The sequence below is a fragment of the Gigantopelta aegis genome, chromosome 3, assembly GCF_016097555.1.
Source record: "Gigantopelta aegis isolate Gae_Host chromosome 3, Gae_host_genome, whole genome shotgun sequence".
In the NCBI taxonomy this organism is placed as follows: Eukaryota; Metazoa; Mollusca; class Gastropoda; order Neomphalida; family Peltospiridae; genus Gigantopelta; species Gigantopelta aegis.
The window spans coordinates 5,198,554-5,222,180 of record NC_054701.1 but is presented as its reverse complement, the minus strand read 5'-3'; the positions used below and the strand labels follow the sequence as shown (position 1 = coordinate 5,222,180).

The 23,627-nt window shown below is 36.1% G+C and overlaps 1 protein-coding gene across 5 annotated transcripts in view; it reads right to left on the bottom strand.

Moving 5' to 3' along the window:
• Positions 1-23,627, bottom strand: part of LOC121367427 (SLIT-ROBO Rho GTPase-activating protein 1-like) — a 154,134-nt gene that overhangs the window by 54,467 nt on the left and 76,040 nt on the right. For 4 of the 5 annotated variants that reach the window (XM_041491591.1, XM_041491587.1, XM_041491588.1 and 1 more), the window contains exons 2-4: positions 4,817-5,000; positions 3,536-3,704; positions 917-979 (exon numbers count right to left, since the gene is read on the bottom strand). In XM_041491591.1, the coding sequence (XP_041347525.1) occupies positions 917-979; positions 3,536-3,704; positions 4,817-5,000 (416 nt within the window). Of the gene's footprint in view, positions 1-916; positions 980-3,535; positions 3,705-4,816; positions 5,001-15,674; positions 15,907-20,780; positions 21,211-23,627 lie in introns of those variants that run through there. The other variant, XM_041491589.1, reaches the window with a different exon arrangement.

Below are 23,627 nucleotides of genomic sequence, written 5' to 3'. Positions count from 1 at the left end.
TTTACACTATTATAAAGAAACATAAAGCAAAATATCTGAAAAGTAGGGGGGGGCACACATGTCCCCCTTGCCCCCACCCCACCCCACCACCCCGCTTCCTACGCAAGTGCTGAAGGTTTATTCATCAACCTGATATTGAAATCTTATCCACTGAAGAAAATCACACTGAAATCTGACTCACTGTTGAAAATCACATTGAATTCTTATTCACTCACAAAAATCACACTGACCCACAATTTGCTTTAGCCATAACATTCTTTTATCCAGGAAACACTTTGTTCAGTACCGCGTCATGACTTGCCATGTTTTTTAGAGATCACTACACAAATTTAAAACATTAAACAATAGTTGTGGATTAATTTTCAAATTCACTAGCAGTGTTACTGATCAAAATTCATAATGACCGAACACTGGAAGTGGCTACAAATTATTCATTTATTAAAAAAGAAGAAGGAAAAAAATTAAAAAATTCACCAATCATAAAAATTTTAACTGCATAATTGTAGATGAAAATCAAAGAAATTATGCTATATGTAGGGCACATCCTCCGACTATCCGGTTAGCATCTCTGGAATGACTGGATCAAATAGATGACTGTAGACTGTAATCTCATTTATTTAAAATATATATATATTATTTACATTTTTCACCAATCATAAACTTGGTAATTGTACAATTGTAATTGCTAAATGGTTGGATCAAGTACAGATGTAGATGACTGCACACTGTAATGTCATTTATTTTAAAACAAACAATAAAATCACTTACATTTTTTCACCAATCTTAAACTTTGTGATTGTACAACTGTAGACAAACATTAAAGAAACCATGCTAACTGGCTGGACCAAGTACAAATGTTGACGGCTGTAGATTGTAATGCCAGAGCAGCAGAATGAGATATGTGTACACTACTTACACTTTGAAGTTCATTGAGCACTTTCAGCATATCTTCATGTGATTCGGCACCAATGTCTCGACACTACAAACAAATACAAGTTAACAATCAAACACTGCAATAACTAACATCATTGACAGACAACAGTAGGATCAATCTGTCAGCTTACCTTAATGTCCACTGTCTGTTGGAAAGTACACACACACATGTATAAGAGACACGGTGCTGCTAACTGGAGATGTCATTCCATTCCTTTCCTTTCTGATATACTCCTCTTTAAATATACTAATTTAATTTTTTTAATTAAACAATTATATTATATATCTCAATGCTGCAGGTCGTGACTAGTGAATGTTTAGTCTTGGCTAGTGGAAACGATCAACCGTATTACTATAATAGATAGGGCACTAGACAAAGCTTCTGTGAGGGCTAGTAACTTTCTTAAACATTTGTTTGAACACTGTCAATGGTTAGTTCTGAGTGAAGTGTGCTGGGAAGTTGTTAAACTAACGGTTCTTTCTTTCCAATATTCTTCATTGATTTCTCTTTCATTCAATACTGATTTATTGTTTACTTCAAATAATTTTATATGTCTCTGTTCAGCATTGAATAAAGTCAATAAAATATATATATATATATATATATATATATATATATATATATATATATATATATAAAAATCCTCAAATATTTAAATGCTTAATAAATGAAATTCAAGGCTACTCATCTCATAACATATCATCAATGGATAAACCCATCAAAGCACTTTATCATCAATATCAACACTCCTGAATGGAAGTAATCTTAATAAAGTGGACCACGTGTCAACACACAGCTGTTCCGGGGACAATAACAATTTTCATTGGCACTAATTGTTATGGAGCAAGTTGTGTCTCAATAATGGTATTAATACTCTTAATGTGGATTATTTCCTCACAGCATCACAGGCTACATCTGTTCATCAAACGTTTTACAGAGAATCGACCTCCTGACAAACAATGCCATAAAGAGGAAGACCATGCTGTACCTGCAGCTGTAGGCTTCCAAAGAAAGGAATGTTGGATTTTGTTAATCATCACTTTGTGACACAAGGTTTAATGTGTGAGAGACGAAACCTGGTGCTAGCCCAGCACACTGTTTAATCATCAGCTATAAGATATCAGATAAGATGAGAAACCCATTGCCATCACATAATATGTCTTTGGTTACCAGGATGAAATATATTTTTATAGACAATTTAAAAAGTTACTGAAGAACAAATGCAAATCAGATGACTAACTCAAACACATTGATTGAAAACACATCATCACTGTGTTACAAAGCGTCCCAGTGAAATCATTTTAAGGAATAGAAATTGATATGTGATGTCATGAACAACTGTGGAGGGACAGGATACATATCACTTCCTAGGAAGACATATCACTTTGAAAACAAAGGAAGTCTGAACCACGCAGGTAATAATTAAAGTACAGTGAAACCCCTCTAAACCGGACACCCTAGGAACCAAGTACAATGTCCGGTTTAAAGAGGTATTTGGTTTATAGAGGTTAATTTCTGTACTGATTTTTAAAAAAGGACCATGAAAAATGTTCGGTTTTGGGGGAATTCTGGTTTACAAAGGGTCCAGTTTTGAGAGGTTTCACTGTATATTATTAATGGCGAATCTAACCCAACTCTATTTCCAACAATGTAATGGCATGCTAACTGCCTTTCTGCAGCTGTTAAACAACTACACCTGTCTCGACACACTAGAACACCCATTTCAAACTGGATGTTTTTTCAGTTGATGAAGACGGGCGGTTAGTAATACCTGAAACTGATGATGGGTAATCACAAAAGAAGTGTTTGAAGTCTTCCTACAGCTTGTATTTCACACACATATAGGTAGACCCGTTATCACTGCTAACGTATTGTGCATTCCTGTCTGAATGTTCTTAGAGCTGTCCATCATACAGGTGTACGAATAACACTTATGACTAAAGATTCGTGTATACCTTTCTAAATATTCTTTTGGAGTTATATATCACATATATACAAGTGGAACATTTGACACTGCTGATGTCTTATGTGTACCTTTCTGAATATTCTTCTTGAGCTGTCCATCACACAGGTATATTGGTTACCATTGCTAGTGTGTGGTGTACATCTTTTTAATATTTTTTAAAACAGTTAAAACTGCTGATGTGTTTAGTATACCTCTGAATGTTTCTAAAGTGTTGGGTCACTGTAGTAGTGTTGACATAAAGTGCTCCTATTGGCAGTAGCTAGTAAGAATTCTTCTATTAGCTCAGTTGGTATTGCATTTGACTCTCATACTGAGTGTTCGTGGTTCGAATCCCCTCAGTGGAGGTTGATTTTTCTGTTGTTTGGAACCAATGTTTCGGTGTGTTGTTAACAAAACACAGTACAATTATTAGCCAGCCAGGCCCCAGAACAGTTTAACTACCCATGGCCCACAGGTCCGGGACATAGCTTCACTTGAGGTGGAGGTGTATATAGTAGTATTATTAGTAGTAGTGTTTGTATAAAGTGCCCCTGAGAATTTCCCTGTTAGCTCAGATAACAGAGCACTGGACTCTCATACTGAGGGTCCGTGGATCGAATCCTCTCAGTGGATGTTGAATTTTTTTCTGCATCTACCTTTCTGAATATTCTCTGTGAGTTGTCCATGGTCTCGGAGAGTCTCTGCACCATTGTGTTTGCGTAGATCTCGCTGATCGTTGAGTGGTCCTGACTTTGTTTGCGTGTGATGCCAAGCAGAAGCTTCCAGCAGGCGAACGTGGAGAATGTCGCCCATTGCTCCTGCCGCCTGTGAACACAGAACACTAGGTCATGTCAACCTAAAACACTTGCAACATATGTGAAAATATCCAGATGTTAACAAATTAAAACTCAGGAGGAGGAACTGAGGGCATCGTCACCACCCTTTTTAAAATAAATAATAATAAAATACCTCTTACAGTGTCCACACCCCCCTCAAACAAACCCTTGTATCTGTACCTGAAACTTGGTTTACATTTTACCTATGTACAGATATTTCATTTCGGCATTCTGTGTCACCTGAAATATCACTTGGTATATTAATTTCTGCATATCAAGTGCTTCATTTTGTTTGCAAGCAGCTCAAAACATTCCTTGGAAGTGAATTAAAATGCAAATTTTTATAACTAATGTTTACTTCCATCTATTTTGAAGTAAAATATCATGGTCAATGAAATCATGGACACATGTATATAATATTAATTTTAAAAATGAATATACTATTACGCATCAAGTACATGTTATAGTCTAGGTATGTCAGCATAGCAGCTTCTTTAACCAGACATCGCATGCTTACAGTTTTGAGTTGTTTGAGTGTTATGACATCAGTCTACATGTAACTCACAAAACACATATTGTCTTTACACAATCATTACAACTTAGCATTACTTACTTTCAACTCGACTGTTAATACTGGTATCATTACAAAAAAGTCAAGATCATGGAAACATGCCTCAAGCGAGACAATTCAACATCGGTTGCGACAAATTTACATTTGTTTTTCCGCTCTATGACGGGAGATCATCTGTTTGACAAGGTTGTGATGAACTTACTTGATAATTAAACTTTTTAGCTCAAGTTTATGAAACATGATAACCTTAATCAAAATTTAAGACATGACACACGCTGTATTACAAGACAGTTTTATTGTCACCTCAAATGCCGTGGAATTCCAGCAACTGAATGTCAAAATTACATTTCCATTGCTCTACTGTGCATGTTTGTAAGTTTGTAAATTTATGCTTCAACTTTTTTACCATAAATTATTCAAAAATTGTATTTGTATCGCAATACAGCTGTCCTGAATTGATGTATCGTATTGTGGCCCTCATATCACGATACGATACTGTATCGCTGTATCACTACAGCTCTAGAACTTACGTTTGTTTTTCCGCTCTATGGCGGGAGATCATCTGTTTGACAAGTTTGTCGAGGTTCTTCGAGTACTCCAGTTCCACCTCGGCCCTCCGTTTGAAGAACTCCTGCAGCTCCGCTACGATCGCAACCTGGATTTCCAACTTGTTGTCCAAACATTTTAACTGGTCACCAAGCTGAGCACGGATATCTGAAAATACAAGTCAATAATGTGGTCTAAATATTCTGATTGTAATAGCTATCTTCATCGAGATGTGATATTAACTTGTCAATGAACGTGTAACTGTCACAGACAAGTTTTATTCAAATTCTCAAAAAATCTAAATGGAAGGTCATGTAAGAGTAGGATTTAACCAAGCCATGTAGTAAAACTTGCTTTCCTGAGGTGCATGAAATACCAGGATCAATCCCATCAGTAGACCTGTGAGTTCCTCTCCATGTTACAACCAGTGTTTGACGACATGTATACATCAAAGACTTTCTGGAAGCAGTGCTCATGTTTCTACAACAGGTGTTACATTCCTGTTCAGAAATTATAAAAACATCTACATTTATGTATTGTATGAACTGTAGTAGTAATGCTAAATCATATTAAAATATTCTCCACCTGTCTCAAACTGTTTGTTAAATGTATTTGAATGTTTCATAGATATGCGATTCAAATGGATCCAACATCAGCTTGAACTAGTATTTCTATCAATAATACACTGAATATCAGGTGGCAACTCTAAAAAAACAATTCCAATCAGGAAGTTAATAGAACTTGTTTATAAGTCACAGGTAAATATTTCCCGGCTGTTGAGTATTATTTTACACCGGTAGTAATACACCTAAACCAGCCAGACACTGAACTGCTACTTTAACATGATCAATTACAATTGTACATTTTTACATAATTGGTACAGTTTCATGTGTTCATACTAGCCAACCTACAAAAACACTAAAAGACAAAAACATTTTTTGCCAGTAACCGATCATTGAAAGCTATTAACACCCCAGGTCATCAGATTATTATTGTTGAGAAAATTACAGACCACCGTTGTTCTGTCAGTTCAGTATGTATGTGTAATTACTCTACTTCTATTACATTATACAAGTCACCAGCTATAGGCAGGGAGTTTTTCATACGAGCAAGCAAAATATTTGCTCAAACAAGTAATATATGAAGCATGAAACATAACATATGATTTTTATACTTTCAGTTCTACCCAATTTTCAATATAAAATTTTCAAAGTATTTAAATTATTTATCTGAACATATCTAGTAACGAGTCATAACCAATTTAACATTTCTAATGTTAACATTGTACAATCGTGTATTAGTAAACCTGTATATAAAGACCACCCAATATACCAATAAGCATTTATGTGGTCTTTATACTGAGGTAATGGATATACATATGATGAGTGCGATCTGTAGCTGTGGCTGTGATACACGATGTCTGTTACAGCAGGTTCCACTGTACACACGTGAGGTGGTTGAAATGGGAATCCTACCAACAAGTAGTCATTGGTAACACAGACTTCATTGCCATCAACTGTTGTACTGGACACAACTATCTGAGGAATGCACAGTGCATGTGTATTAGTATACAAACAAGCAGGTACCTGACAATACATAGCTGTTACCACTTTCTCATGCTCTAAGTGCGACACACAGTGACACCCACCCGTTATATAACTGTATTTATAGCACGGACAAACATGCTAACTACACGTACATTAGCATACATGTTACACTCAGTCGTTGATAATGAGCCGCGACACCACTTTTACTAGTTTGTACATCGATAACCTTAAAGGAAGGAAGAAAGGATATGTTTTATTTAACGATGCACTCAACACATTTTATTTAGTTATATGGCATCAGACCATGTGGTTACGGCCCATACAGATATTGAGGGAGGAAACCCGCTGTCGCCAATTTTCGATTAGCAGCAAGGCATCTTTTATGTGCACCATCCTACAGACAGGGTAGTACATATGACAGCCTTTGATATGCCAGTCATGGTGCACTGGCTGGAACGAGAAATAACCCAATGGGCCCACTGACAAGGATCGATCCCAGACCTACTGCACATTGAGCACTACTTTACCACTGGACTACATCCCACCCCTAACTTTAAAGAGACAAACTACCGTTTTAAAAAATTAACACATATTTTTCACTATTAGACTTGTTTTTAACAACTGAACTCAGATATTACCGAGATTTTATTGTTTAGATTATCCATTTCTGTACATCCAAAGTGTTTCAGTTCATCCTGGTTTCTAATATCACAAAATGCATTTTTCATATTTTAAAAAAAGCACTTACATACATGTACAAGTAAGTGTTTTGAGACAAGTTCTAGTCTACTTTTAAGGATATTTCCCGGTTTCAACATTAGACTCTTGTTTCACTCTATTGTAACTTTATCCAACTGTTACACATTTCTAGATTAATCAAACTTTAGTGTCCATTTTCATGGCTTCAAACTAGGGTCTACGATTTTAAGTTTACCCTGTACAGTATAAATAAAAAATGAATGTACTGCTTTATTCAGTATTCATCAGTGGGTGGTAGGTGGTCATTTTGGGCAGGTTCATGGTTATGTTGCCTACATATATTACCATAGCCTCTACTTTCAAAGATTATCAACGCCCTGTTTATTTTTTCTGTATATGGTATCAATATAAAAATAAAAATAAATAAAGATTTCGTTTATCGATTATTTGTAATTGCAATTACATTTATACATTTTTCTGTATTGTTTGAAGACTGACTGGTTTACATGACATTATGCAGAACATGACAAAGCCTGTAACTTTATAGTTTAACACCATCTACCAATTGTGTTACTGCTGCCACTGGTGTGAGCACTACACCTGTACAAGTACTTCCAATGTTTTGATATGTGGGAAGAAGCAAACCACAGGCTAAAGAGATGAAAGTATCCAAAACTGTATAAAATTACTCAAAACAAACAGGCTAATGGGTGGAAATGTGTTAAATGGATGGAAACTTCCTGATGTGCACCCAACAACTGTGAGAGGTGGTGAAAATACACACAGCCAGGTGGCCTCCGGTCAACACCGGCCACCAGGAAAAGGTCAGCGGTTGACCCCCACTGGCATGAGAAAACATAGCTTGTGTTTGGTGTTACAATATTTACAAAACAGAAACACGCACACATGGACAGGTAGACTTAGAAAGTTAGATACAAACATGTTTAATGAGAACAAAGAAATACCTTCCAAAGCTCCAAAACTAGTTTCTGACAGATCACTGGAATGGTCTGTTTCAGAAATAACTGAATAGTGGGGGTAGGGGGGAGGGAGGATATCAAAACATTTTCGAAAAATTATATCTAATTGAGCTGCTGCAATATTTTTAATGCAAATAATAGCAAATTATCTAATTTATTGAGTGAGTAGTTTTTATCTTTTTATCTGGGGTGGAAAATGCTTTCCATTTACTCTTTTTTTGTTCAGTGGTGCGGGATATAGCCCAGTGGTAAAGTGCTCACCTGATGTGTGGTCGGTATAGGATCGATCCTTGTCGGTGGGGCCATTCGGCTATTTCTCCATCCAGCCAGTGCACCACGACTGGTATATTAAAGACCGTGGTATGTGCTATCCTGTCTGTGGGATGGTGCATATAAAAGATCCCTCACTACTAATGGAAAAATGTAGCATGTTTCCTCTCTGTAAAACTATAATGTCAAAATAACCAAATGTTTGACATCCAATAGCTGATGATTAATAAATCAAGGTGCTCCAGTGGTGGTGTTAAACAAAACAAACTGTTTTCCAGTGGCGTATGTACTGCAATATTCTTCCACTAACTGTTCACAAGTCCCAACCAGAAGGCAAATACTACCATGTTTTGGTTAACTCAAATATGAAAAGAAGTTAAAAGACAAAGTGGCTAGACTACTTGCACTGGTCATCAGACAAGACAATGCAATTTAAAACTAGAAATACGTCCAGATAATATCGGTAATCCCAACTGCATGCACATGTTCAGATGGTTTTACTTACAGATATGGAAATATTAAAATGACAGGCAAGCTTGAAACTATTGTCTGTATTCCCTCGACACCATTTAGTTGCAGGTGCATACAAAATGTATTTCTGATAGTCCATTTGAACTACATGATTCCATTTCGCAATGCACTTACATCTAATCAAATAGACTCTTATATTTACATCTCTATATCACAAATATATAAATAATGGATGCATGTAAATGCGTTTGAAGCGGGTTCAAACAGACCACTCAAAGACCGTTCTCTGCATGTGGTCATCACATGCTTGTGAAACCACAGACCAACCTTCATACACTGTACCTCAACTTTGTTTTCTCAACAACCTCCTCGGGCAAGGCAAAATGTGGTGTAGATATCCACGATAAAAACTAAATTACTATATCTCAAATATCCCACATATTGTGCCTTCAAGTATCTGATAGTGATAAAGTCAATATGAAAGATGTGTTACAGGTTACAAAATGGAAGAAAGAATAACTTTTGAAGGATTTGAAATGATGAATATGTGATGTGAAATTACTGGCATTGCTTTACATATATTTCTTTATTTTAAGAAGAGTTATAGTAAAAAATATGTACAAAAAGATGAATGTATGCATGCAGCTCGGTACACACTGGACAGGTTGACAGTGAACACAGTGATATCCCACATGTGAGAGATCAAATTAAAGACATCGGTTGGCTACTCAACAGTGATGACCTAGACACCAAAGCGACACCATCCAATGACATTAACACTACAAAAACGACTACTTTATTAACCGTGGAAGTGTGAATGCATCGTAAAGAAGTAGTCTAAAAAGATGTTTACATTTGTTTTAAACCTTTTTATGAGGACGTGTAAGAAATAAAATACTACACTTACATTGTATGTCTGTTGCATACCATTTACAATATATCTCATTTTTAAAAAATCTATCCAACATTTTGTAAACTCATAAGACAAAAGGTATCTAATGTCCACTAATCTAGTATTTTGAATCTCTGTTTGACAACATCTAAAATATTCCCACTACATTAACTTCAGCTACAGTTCATTTGGCAGTGTTGCTACATACAGACACACTGTATATTTGGTATATTTGCATATTAAACAACGGTTTGGTATTTGGACTGTCAGAAAAACCAACTCAAGATCTTTATAGATAATTATCATAAACCACTATGTACACTGGTGTCCTGACTGAGAAACTACAGGGGGAAATCAAGGGTGTCTCGTCAGTTTACCAATACTGCAGTCACGCTCATTCTAAAATGATTCAATTACCCCCCCCCCCACCCCACCCACTGGATGAAATACTTTGGTTCCAATAGTCTCATAGCTTGACAGTCTTTCTATTGGTTAAAATAATAATAATAATACTTTGAACATAACAGCCTACTGTATGATAATCACCACTTTTAGTAATTTGAACATAACAGCCTACTGTATGATAACCACCACTTTTAGTAATCTGACCACAACAGCCTACTGTATCATAACCCCATATCCCCAACCCCTCAGCCCCCTCCCCCCAAAAAAAACAACAAAAAAAACAAAACAACCAAAACTAACCACAAACGACACAGGAAGATGAATGAAAAAGAAATCAATGAATAACAAGGCAATTTCCTGTTAGTTGGTTAAGTATAGCAATTTGTTTTCTTTTATGGTTGGCTCAAAGTACCAAAAATTAATTAATCTCTTCAAACAAACACATAGGAATATGTAAACATATAAACAGGTGAATTAATCGTCTGACTGGACACACACTACAAACAGGGCCGAGTCCAGGCACTGGTAACATGGTCAGTAAAGTTGCTAAATCAATGGACATAAAGGCCAGAATGGAGCTATAACTGTCTGTACTGCTGATTAAATTACTGGCCTTCAGAGTCGAGGCGTCCAGCCATTAATATCCACCATGACACCCACACACACACTATCTGAGGAAACCTAGTTAGATTAGTTCCAGTTTCAGAAGTCATAAACTACAAAGAGTAGAATGGTAACACATTAATGCACATGACTCTCATAGGAACCTCGGCAACCTCGGGGTGGGGAGGGTGGGGGGTGGGGGGCAGAGATAGATCCAAGGAGGAAGCAAAGAACTTGCCCCCCCCCCCCCCCGCCAATAATATATCGAAGTGTCCCCTTTTTCATCTTTTAATTTTTTTTCCCCATTGAATAGGTCCATGCAGCAAGTCTGTTTGCACCCTGTATCAAAGCCTACCAGATAAGCACACAAATTTCATGGTAATGTGATCAAATAGGAAAAGAAAAAGAATTTAGATGAAATAAGTAAAAATGCAGTGGAATTTATGCAAACTACATAAACAAATTTTGTTCCCTAACCACTAAAGAAATAAAGAAAGATATGTTTTATTTAACAATGAATGCAATACATTTTAATTATGGTTATATAGTTATTATGATTCAAGAACAGCGTGCTTCATTTGTGGTTAGATGTAAGCAAACATGAAATTAAATGATACATACGGTGCAACTTCCTACAAATGTATCAAAATGCACATTTATAAAAAAAAATCAGTATTGTTTTGACACTAAACATGCATGTATCAAGGCTGATAAAACAAAAACCATTTTGACATTTTACATAAAATAATTGTTGTCATTATACACTCTCATTAGGCTAAGTAAACTAAATGTCACAATGCACTGAAATGTTGTTATTTACGATTTAATGAGAATTCTGAATTAAATGCTTCTTTAATTTCATGTGATATTTCACACTGACAGACGTGTTATTATCAGTTGTAATAAGAAAAGTGCAACTAGATGTGATGTATCTCTTCATGCATTTTGCTAAATTGAGTTAGTTTGTTTTGATCAATGACACCACTAGAGCACATTGATTATTGTATGTCAAACATTTAGTAATTCTGACACACAGTCATCAGAGAAAACCCACCATATTTTTCCTAATGCACCAAGGGATCTTTTGTATGCACTTTCCCACAGACAGAAAAGCACACACCACAGCCATTGACCAGTTGTGGTACACTGGTTGGGACGGAAAAAACCCCAATGAGTTGAATGGATAAATAGTCAATAAAATAATTTTCTTCTTTCTTTTTAAATCATTAGTCAGAAAGCACTATATCAGTCAATACTTAATTTCTCTGTGATAAAATATAAGCTTTTTTCCCTCTCATTATGATTGTAATAACTGTATATATTCAAGTGATCACTCAAAACTATGAAAGCTTGGCCACATATCAGATTTACTGATTAACATGCTGCACGTATAACTAGATACTCTTGAATCATTTATGAATGCCAACATGATAAATATATCACACAGTTAGACAGAGTGAATATCAAAAGGTGCCCTCTTCACAGGTCATTTTATGTCTGATGTTACTTGATTTAAAAAAAAATAAACAGGCTCTCTGGATAGATGACTGGTTAACAGAGGTGGCCATCTTCACAGGTTTGACTTTAATCAGTTCTGTTATCAGCAAACTAGATTGATACATCAACCATTTGCTTGGATATATTGCTTATTAAGCGCACCACAAAGAAATCTGCTATAACGGAACTAATATTGGATTTTTTCGCTGGGTTCATGAGGCGGAAGAAATAAGCCATTATCTAACGTCTGTGTGCCTGGTACACCAGCTAGCCATGGTGCTGGACAATGCTACAGGCCATGATAACATTTGTAAATGTTATTCAATTAATGGGAAATCAATCTCATTCTGCCATCAGTTGATGTACATGTTGTACTGACTGGCCCAGATACAATGTACAGTGGTGTTCCAGTCTTGTAGACTGATGTTTAACCACGGTCTTGTTGATAAAACCAGATACAATGTACAGTGGTGTTTCAGCCCTGTAGACTGATGTTTAACCACAGTCTTGTTGATAAAACCAGATACAATGTACAGTGGTGTTCCAGTCTTGTAGACTGATGTTTAACCACGGTCTTGTTGATAAAACCAGATACAATGTACAGTGGTGTTCCAGTCTTGTAGACTGATGTTTAACCACGGTCTTGTTGATAAAACCAGATACAATGTACAGTGGTGTTCCAGCCTTGTAGACTGATATTTAACCACGGTCTTGTTGATAAAACCAGATACAATGTACAGTGGTGTTCCAGTCTTGTAGAGTGATGTTTAACCACGGTCTTGATGTTTAACCACGGTCTTATTGATAAAACCAGATACAATGTACAGTGGTGTTCCAGCCTTGTAGAGTGATGTTTAACCACGGTCTTATTGATAAAACCAGATACAATGTACAGTGGTGTTCCAGCCTTGTAGACTGATGTTTAACCACGGTCTTATTGATAAAACCAGATACAATGTACAGTGGTGTTCCAGCCTTGTAGAGTGATGTTTAACCACGGTCTTATTGATAAAACCAGATACAATGTACAGTGGTGTTCCAGCCTTGTAGACTGATGTTTAACCACGGTCTTATTGATAAAACCAGATACAATGTACAGTGGTGTTCCAGCCTTGTAGAGTGATGTTTAACCACGGTCTTATTGATAAAACCAGATACAATGTACAGTGGTGTTCCAGCCTTGTAGACTGATGTTTAACCACGGTCTAATTAATAAAACGGCTTATTTCACATCATGCATGCATAATACATTTCAAGTGTGACACTTGTTTCCGAGTTCACATTTCACAAACATCAATCTCGGCTCAGTTTCAATTTCAGTTTATTATATCTATAATCTAGGTATCATACATGAATACATGTCTGTATATTTTGTTTTTATAATATAAGAATTTTTTTTTAAAACCATAAATAATTCTGTTTTTAATTTTATTTTCATGGGTTAAAGGCTTACAAATGCATTTCTCATCCTAATCATGTAGCAAGTAATTTTGGTTGCCTTTTGACTAATATTTATACCACTCCCGACACCAATACCAGACATGTTTACAAACACACCACCAGTACATTAGCATGACATGATGCACCTAGAGATAAAGTGTAATCAATACCAGACATGTTTACAAACACACCACCAGTACATTAGCATGACATGATGCACCTAGAGATAAAGTGTAATCAATACCAGACATGTTTACAAACACACCACCAGTACATTAGCATGACATGATGCACCTAGAGATAAAGTGTAATCAATACCAGACATGTTTACAAACACACCATCAGTACATTAGCATGACATGATGCACCTAGAGATAAAGTGTAATCAATACCAGACATGTTTACAAACACACCACCAGTACATTAGCATGACATGATGCACCTAGAGATAAAGTGTAATCAATACCACACATGTTTACAAACACACCACCAGTACATTAGCATGACATGATGCACCTAGAGATAAAGTGTAATCTGTTTCATACACCGTTTACTGTCAATTAGTCATTTACATGTATATGTGTGGCAAATTACTACCCACACACCATTAATATTCACACTATTTAAACATTTGGGGCATGCAATTTTTAATGATCAACTTAGACTATTCCTCCATCAATCTACATGTTTAGTTCATACCTAGTGACTGACTTTACAACGTACCGGTACATACACACGTGGTGACCAAATTCACTTAGGTGCTCAAATTTACTCAGTAACCACATTTACACAAACCAACACTGCAGACAACTTGGTCTGATATGGTTATTATGCACATGTATATTACAGCTCGGGTGAGATGGCGGCTGGGAGCAGGGAGGGAGGGAGGGAGGGAGGAGGGTGGCAGATGCACAAGGGGGAGTAATAAGATTGCTATGTTTGGTGTAATACATTTCCAATCAATACAGTTGTGTGCTGTGAAGGCCCATGTCATGGAGACAGCGGTGAATGCATTGATCAGATTGAGAACACTCGGCCAGCACCGCCCATCACCACAGCTTCACAAACTGACCTACACGAGATGTGTGACAGTGCTGTGTGACAGTGCGGGGTTTAGCAGCACTTCCTTGATTCGATCAAATGGCGTGCATGGTTAAATTTAGTCTACAGCCAGTCAAACAAGGGTTAGTCAAACACACAGATTCTAATACAAATACACATTGTACTTGACACTACTAATAAATAATAAATAAATTAATCATTAATACAAATTGTATTTGGTACAAATTAAATAAAAGTAAATAAATAAATAAATAAATAAAAACCCATCCATAACTGTCCAACATATTTGCTATTTGGTGGGGTTTTTTTTCATTCAAACGTGCTACTTTCTGTATTTATTGGTATAATGGTGGTATGCTGTTCGTCACTTTGTTCACAGCGTGTTCTGTGTGCTGCAATAAACCTTATCTTATGATACGCTTACGTTATTTGTCCAATGTAACAAATGATCCATATATTTCATAATGCATCATAAAACACTTTCATGCAAAATGTAGCCATCATAAAAATGTCTTCCTGCAGTTACATGTGTTAGTCAGCACTCAGGTCTTTACGTAACCTTATCACACAAGTAATAAATTATGTTCTGCTTCTAGTGGAAGTTCAGCTGCCAGTCAAAAGATGTCAAAACTTATGTATAAATGGATATGCAAGTATTTAGCACCAATAACATCATTTCCTTGATTTTCAACCTTCCTTGCCCACTCACCCTCCCTCCAAAAAAATAAAATTAAGTTTAACTATCATTATTAATTAACAAATGTTAAACACATAATCAAACCTAGCTCTAGGCGATTAGAAAATTTCACAAAATTATCTTTCAAAACTTAAAAAGTTTAAGAAACCTATAGTTATTTTTCAAGACAATATCATTCATGACACAAAATTATTTCACCCAATTCAAATCAAATTTGCCAATTGTTTTTTTAAATTGCTAATCGTCTACAGGTGTAAGAACAATACACAATATACCTACCAAAGATGTGCGGCACTTCGGAGAGGAAGTCGTCAACGGGTCTGGTGCAGGCTAACAGAGACGAGTAGCGATTCCGGGGCGGCATTGTATGCCAGCGGGCACGTGTGTGACGACTACAACGTCATCCCATTGCACACCTCTAGCAGTCTATAGTAAACATCACTTCACTTGTCAGTGAACAGAGTTAACAAATACATGAGTTTTCAAACAGTTAACAGTGTATCCAATGTCCCTGAAAGCAGGAGAATTCTACACTTGAAACATCGGTTTCATCAAGATTCTGTTCTGCCAAAAGTCTATTTTGACAACAAAATAATAACCCTATATACCACAAACATATTCCTCTAAACCAGACCAATATAGTGACTCAAAAACTCCAGCAATCCTCACAATCCAAGAACCAACACTGCAACCATTTCCCAGAAGCAACTAGGACATCAAATGAGTTGAGTCAATGTAAATGTACTTGTTGTATGACAAGTTACACATATATACATGAGCAATTAATATTTGATTGCAGAGAAAATGGTCCAATATATATATATGACTAATGGCGACACATTGTGAAAGCAATGCAAAACGCAGACAAGCAAATCCTTCCAATGATTATATTAACACACACACATCAACAGGAAACATGAATATTCCATAATCCTCCGACCACATGTAATAAGACTGTCCAAGGAACAAGGAAACTGAAACAACATGGTGACCAAACTAACTGAAACAACAATAGCATCTTTCTCAGTCAACAGATGAAAGTGGGTTACGAACAAAAATCAAAACATTATTAATTCTGGTGGTTGGGTAGTGAGACTGGCTTTAGGGTTACAGGGTTTCTGCCAGAAGGTACGAAGGGTCAAATTACGTACTCTAAAATCTTGGAAATTAATTAATACATTTTTATAATTTTAGAAAGATTACAGTAAGAGAATTGCTGTTTAAAAATTGTTGAAGTGCATGAAATGGAGTGTCCAATTTCAATTATTCCAAACCTATAGGGATCACTTATGATCCGTTTTGTTTTTATTACGTAACATCAAATTATTTTCTGGTAGAAAGCCTGAGTTGCACAATGTTCTAAAATATATTAGCCGAAGCCATATTGTAAGTTTTGGATGGAAAACACGGAAAATCCAAAAACACTACACAAACAAGTAAAAATCCAGAATTAGTCTGACATACACAATTACCAAGGTAACCAAAATAACAACAAGTTTCTCAATCTAACATATTAATAAAAGTATCAGTGACACCAGATGGTGACTCATTACCACAACCGACTTGTCAGCACCACAGTGGCCACAAACTCATCTTAACAAGCTGCACTGGATGACGACACATTCCAGACTGGTCACAAACTCTCGCCTCCTTACACAATCGGCTGACCATCAGGTCACAATTGATTATTCCACCAAGCTGGTCACACTGGTCAGTAATTACTGCAAAACATGCAGCTCGCTTTTGCGGAGCTGGTCAGACAGAGCTGTGATCATCAGGTTTTCTGCTGTGATGGCACCACCGGACAATACACATACCACACTAACAGAAAAATGGCTCCAATATACAGGCACAATAATAGTTAAGAACTACTGCTTTTCCTTTTAAAAGTATATATCAAAACAGAACAGAACTTTTTTACTCGTAAGGTCACCATTCAGTGACATTTATAAGTAATATTAACTTTTTCAATGAATCTGTCAACAAAAAAATAACCTTAGGTCATTACAGAAATGCACAGCCAATATTATTATATGCAAGTATCTTCCATTGTATTATGGTATGTATAATTATAATCAGAAAATTATCTTAGATCAACTTATTAATTTAGTCATTATTAACAACTCCAATTGATTATAACAAGAAACACAAATGGTACCCAAGTACATTATATAAAAAAAACCCACTCACAAAATAATAACAAAAACCAAGGCCAGGAAGTAACTAGTACAACACAACAGTGAACTTGCTGTATGTTTACTGCATGTAGGGTGGTCTGCATTGTTTTCTTATAGTGATGTTGTAAGTGACAATAACTTTAGCTTCACCAGGCGTTTCATCACTGATTACTCAACGCTGAAGACAATAAAACAGCATTGCGATCACCACGTGAACAGGAGGTGTGGACAATCCCAGGAAAACACTTTGTTCCGATCGCAGTCTCATCTGCAGACTGTAACGGTTAGGCAACAGCTTCCACACACAACAATCTCTTCCTCTGCGAGACTGCTGCACACACACACACACCGACACAAAATCCATTCTTCCTATGTGAATAATCCAACCAGCAGATTCAACGTCACAGCCCAGTACATGCAATTTCACTCACGGTTAGAGTCAGAGAGACCTAATCAAGGCTGATGGATACTCTGATCTAGTACTTAGACAACTGAACTGAGAAAAATATTTCAATCTTAAAAATTCTGAATATCACACTGATTAAAAGAGGCAATCTTAACGTATTCCTTACTAAATAAGTAAAACTATTCAGCTGCAAAAACATTTTACTCCTAATAACTGTGAATAATAAACAGAATAAACAATCTATTGAATATTCTTGATGTTGGTGATGCACATCAAGTGAAGCAAAACCATTTGACTCTCAGTAAGTTTGCATGGCATTCTGATGAACATAAATAACCTTGTGTATTGAGCTAATGAATCAATTCACTTGAGAAAAGCATTTGACTATCAGTATTTTGATGATATACTTTGGAAAGAAAAATTCATGGATCTAAATCAATAAAATTATACTTTAAATTCTGAACATTACCACAAAATAGAAGAAATAATCCTGGTCTGGAAAAAAAATTGAAAAGATTTTTTAAAACAAAAAACAAAAACATAATTGTTTAAACTGTATATCACCACCTGCAATTGAATGCTGAATATGAGGATAAGTGCAGAACACCTCCCACCCAACAATTAAAACTAATTATTTTTATAAGACCAGACTTTACAAATGATGAATGCTAATAAGCACAAATGACAGGAGTGTTCCCCACTGGATATGTCTGGCCAATATCTGGTCCTTGCTGACAGTTTTATCAGTGGTGGGGGTCAGCACCATCCAACATGGCCATGTTTACTTTCTGCTTTATCACTGTTTACAGCTTGTTGGCTGGTCAACCACTACTGGATTGCGGTCTGACAAAATAAACACTTGAGATAAGCAGGCAGGGATCAACATAAAGTTTTGGCATGATGACGGCTTTAAATCTGCTGCTAACAAAGTGACTATTTTCAGAGCAGCTTCTTCAAACAACAGGGTTATGATTATCTGAAAAGCCTTGAGTGTGAATATTGCTATCTGTAAACATCAGACACTATCTTTATCATCAGCGGCTGAGAATAATGTTTACAGGAATCAAGAATCTCTCTTACAGAAACATCATAAACTTATTTCTCATTATCAGTGAGAAGATATAAAAAAATACCAACATCTGGAACATCCTGGAACACAAAAAAGCCTTTCAATTCATTTAAAAACTATAAAGTAACTCAACATGTGCATGCATTTTTTTTCCTTTCCATTTCTTAAGAAATCTTATTCATAGAAAGAACTCAAACTTTAACCTTTTTAGATTTCCAACACCAGCTGTAGAGTTCCGGCTGGAACACATAAAAAAGACCCAAAATAGTGAAAGGATTTTTTCTAAATTTCACAAAACCAAATGTCGGCTAACATAAAGAATCCAACAGTTTTACATAACACATATGCATTGGGTACAGAAGGCACTGTTTTGTCTGGAAACTCTATCTCCAAGGAAAATAACCACAGAGGTGAACTGTCATTCCTGGTATCACTGCTTGAACAGTGATGTGTACAACAAAACATTTCTTTAAATCTGACATTACAATATCATGCAGTTAACCAATAAAAACTCTGTAAACTTCACAGTGCTGACTTGTGAAACTAAGAAAGCCATTACAGTGGAACCCCTTGAAACCAAACCCTATGTAAACCAGAATTAACTCAAATCTGGATGTTTTTCATAGTCCATTTAAAAACCCCAATCATTACAGATTATAACCTCTCTAAACTGGGTACCTCTTAAAACCAGACTTTTTACTTGGTACCCTGGGTGTCCGGTTTAGAGGGGTTTCACTGTAATTTCATTTGTTATGCACTCTAACCTAACCAACAATGTCAGCACATCCTACTTGTGTACTATTCACCAGTGCATGCAGGTATATCCAGTCTGATATGGCTCACTGTGTCTAACAAGGAAGACCAAATATACCTACTAATGTAAATGCACAATGATTTCTTTTTAAAGACCAAGTCATGCATTTCATGTAACATAATGTATTCATGCTGGATACTTGATAGGTGGTTTATTCAGTTTGTTACTGCAAGTCACACTTGCACAAATCAAAGCAATCAAACAGCAATAATATTATATCGCGCAATTTACAAAAACGTCCCACATTCTGAAGTTGAATGGTGTCAGAAGTATGCAGTGCAGATCATTGAAATTGTGCACAAAGCTGGTTTATCAAGTCATGTGTTAAATAACACCACACACTGAATGTGATCAAAATCAGCATATAGCGTACCTCTTGATCCTGAACCCAAGAAAAGTAAATAACAAAAAAGATATTACATCAAATAGGGCCCAGATTTTCTAAGCTATACTGCTATGATATCGTAAAACCATTGTAGGCTATGGCGTTTGGTGTAGTGATGTCATAGCCTACAACAGTTTTACGATATTGTAGCGCTAAGATAGCTTCGACAATCTGTAATCCAAAAGACACCACATCATCCTGAACCTGGGAATACAGCAAACTAACAAATACAGTTCACATCACAACTGATCAATCCATATAAAGAAACCGCGGCACAACTGAAAACACCCAAATTTGTATCACAGCTAAGACAAATCCTTTTATAACACACTAACGACATTCACACACATTATAACATGTTAACTTGGTAAATATTTTAAATTTATCAAGGATGACAAATCACTCAACTGTAGAAAATCCAAAATCCAGTTATAACACATTACAATACATTAACATGGTGAACATCTTAAATATTAAACAACTGGCTCCTTCACATAATTTTGAATAATCCACTTGCTAAGAACAACTCCTTACGATGAAGCGAAAACGCTCACAACTGCTGCATGCTGAATGTGTAAAACAAGACACCCATAGTACTTGAATTCACACGGCCAAATGGTGAAGAAACTTGCAGAACATAAAACGAGCACAGATTAGCAGACATCAAACTCTGCCAAATCGCACACAGCAACCCTTGACCTGAGATTTGAAAGGTCAGCGGAGAGTGAAGAAGTAGACAGAAACATGTTTCAGAGATGGGAGAGCAGCCCTGTGATGATCACCATTGGTAAGGAGAACTCCATGACGGTCGACCAAGTCAGATGAAGAAAGCAGCGCACTAAAGGACAGCAGTAGGCTGACAACGTGAAAATCAATAACTAACAGATCCGAGTCACCGTGGTTGAGTGGTCGGTCGGGGGTCACTGAACACAGGGCAGTTGGGCGCAACAATGAAAACACGGAGTACATGGAGCCATCAAGCTGTTACGATGTCAAACACAGAGGGATCTCAACCCTGTACTAACCAGGCTAATAATCCTACTGCAGTGTGTAATGGGCCAGCAAGAACTGCAAGCTCTGTTTGCAGTAGTTACACAAGACAGTGGTAAACATGATGTCCTGGAGATAGCACATAGGGGGTGGGGGTTACTGTACAGAATAATAGATGCACAAGCACATGCATAACGCTTGTATAACTGAAATCAGTGGATAACAACATGTAGATGCATGCATTGGAAATACCAACAAACTTTCTGGTAGAAAATAATTTGAGGGTACGTAATAAAAACAAAACAGACCATAAGTGTCCCTACCAGGTGGTTATGGGTTTAAAATGTTCTCAAATTAGACACTGCACTCCATGCATGTTGATACATTTTAAACAGCAGTTCTCTTGCTATCTATTTAAAAATTACAACAATTTATGGATCCATTAATTTTCAAGATTTTAGAGTTCACAATTGCACCCTCCATAGCCCTGGTAGAAACCCTGACTATGCCATGTTTATAGATTATGAACCTACATGTATGTGTGTTTATTTTTCAACATTTTAGCTCTATAGATAAAAAAAAGAATGTTAACTGTTTTATTATTTAACTGTTCGGAAATGATCACCCCCATTATTTTTCTTCCAGTGACATGCCATCCTTTAATATTCATTAGATACAGTTGATAATCTTGTTAATAAAAGTATTATAATTAAAAAACAACAACAAAAAATAACACCCAAAAAAACAAAAATAAAAAACAATGTAGGAAATAAGGATAGATCTCTACTTTTACAGCACTTAATTGTATCAATAGCATGGCCGTGATTTTGTTCTCACACTCAGTCAGCATGCATGGCTTCCAATGTGGAAGTAATCTCTTTTGTCCTTCTTTGTCCAGGCCTGCTGACCATCTTGTATCCCACAGACAATTAGGTGGACGAGATGTGGACAAAGCAGCATGACATCACTGAACTGTAGCACTAACCTGGATCAATAACGCTCAACACAATATTGTCTGTTAGTGACATTTTAATCATTATCCTAAACTCAATAACATTCAATACAACACTGTCTGTTAGTGACAGTTTAATCATTACCCTAAACTCAATAGCGCTCAATACAACACTGTCTGTTAGTGACAGTTTAATCATTATCATAAACTCAATAGTGCTCAATACAACACTGTCTGTTAGTGACAGTTTAATCATTATCCTGAACTCAATAGCACTCAATACAACACTGTCTGTTAGTGACAGTTTAATCATTATCCTGAACTCAATAACGCTCAATACAACACTGTCTGTTAGTAACATTTTAATCATTATTATAAACTCAATAACGCTCAATACAACACTCTGTTAGTAACAGTTTAATCATTACCCTAAACTCAATAACGCTCAATACAACACTGTCTGTTAGTAACAGTTTAATCATTATCATAAACTCAATAACGCTCAATACAACACTGTCTGTTAGTGACAGTTTAATCATTATCCTGAACTCAATAACGCTCAATACAACACTGTCTGTTAGTAACATTTTAATCATTATTATAAACTCAATAACGCTCAATACAACACTCTGTTAGTAACAGTTTAATCATTATCATAAACTCAATAACGCTCAATACAACACTGTCTGTTAGTAACAGTTTAATCATTATTCTGAACTCAATAACGCTCAATACAACACTGTCTGTTAGTAACATTTTAATCATTATTATAAACTCAATAACGCTCAATACAACACTCTGTTAGTAACAGTTTAATCATTACCCTAAACTCAATAACGCTCAATACAACACTGTCTGTTAGTAACAGTTTAATCATTATCATAAACTCAATAACGCTCAATACAACACTGTCTGTTAGTGACAGTTTAATCATTATCCTAAACTCAATAGCGCTCAATACAATACTCTCTGTTAGTGACAGTTTAATCATTATCCTGAACTCAATAATGCTCAATACAACACTGTCTGTTAGTGACAGTTTAATCATTATCCTGAACTCAATAACGCTCAATACAACACTGTCTGTTAGTAACAGTTTAATAATTATCATAAACTCAATAGCGCTCAATACAACACTGTCTGTTATTGACAGTTTAATCATTATCCTAAACTCGATAGCACTCAATACAATACTGTCTGTTAGTAACATTTTAATCATTATCCTAAACTCAATGACACTCAATACAACACTGTTATAAACAGTTTAATCATTATTCTAAACACCAGACTTGCTAGCTCAGCGGTTAGGCCATCAAGACTTGATAACGGTAGGTATTGGGTTCGAATTCCAGTGTTGGCTATAATACCTCGTGCAATATGTGCACAGCTCAAAGTGACACTGAAAGGCCACTTATGTTAGCTTCTTCATTGGAGACAGA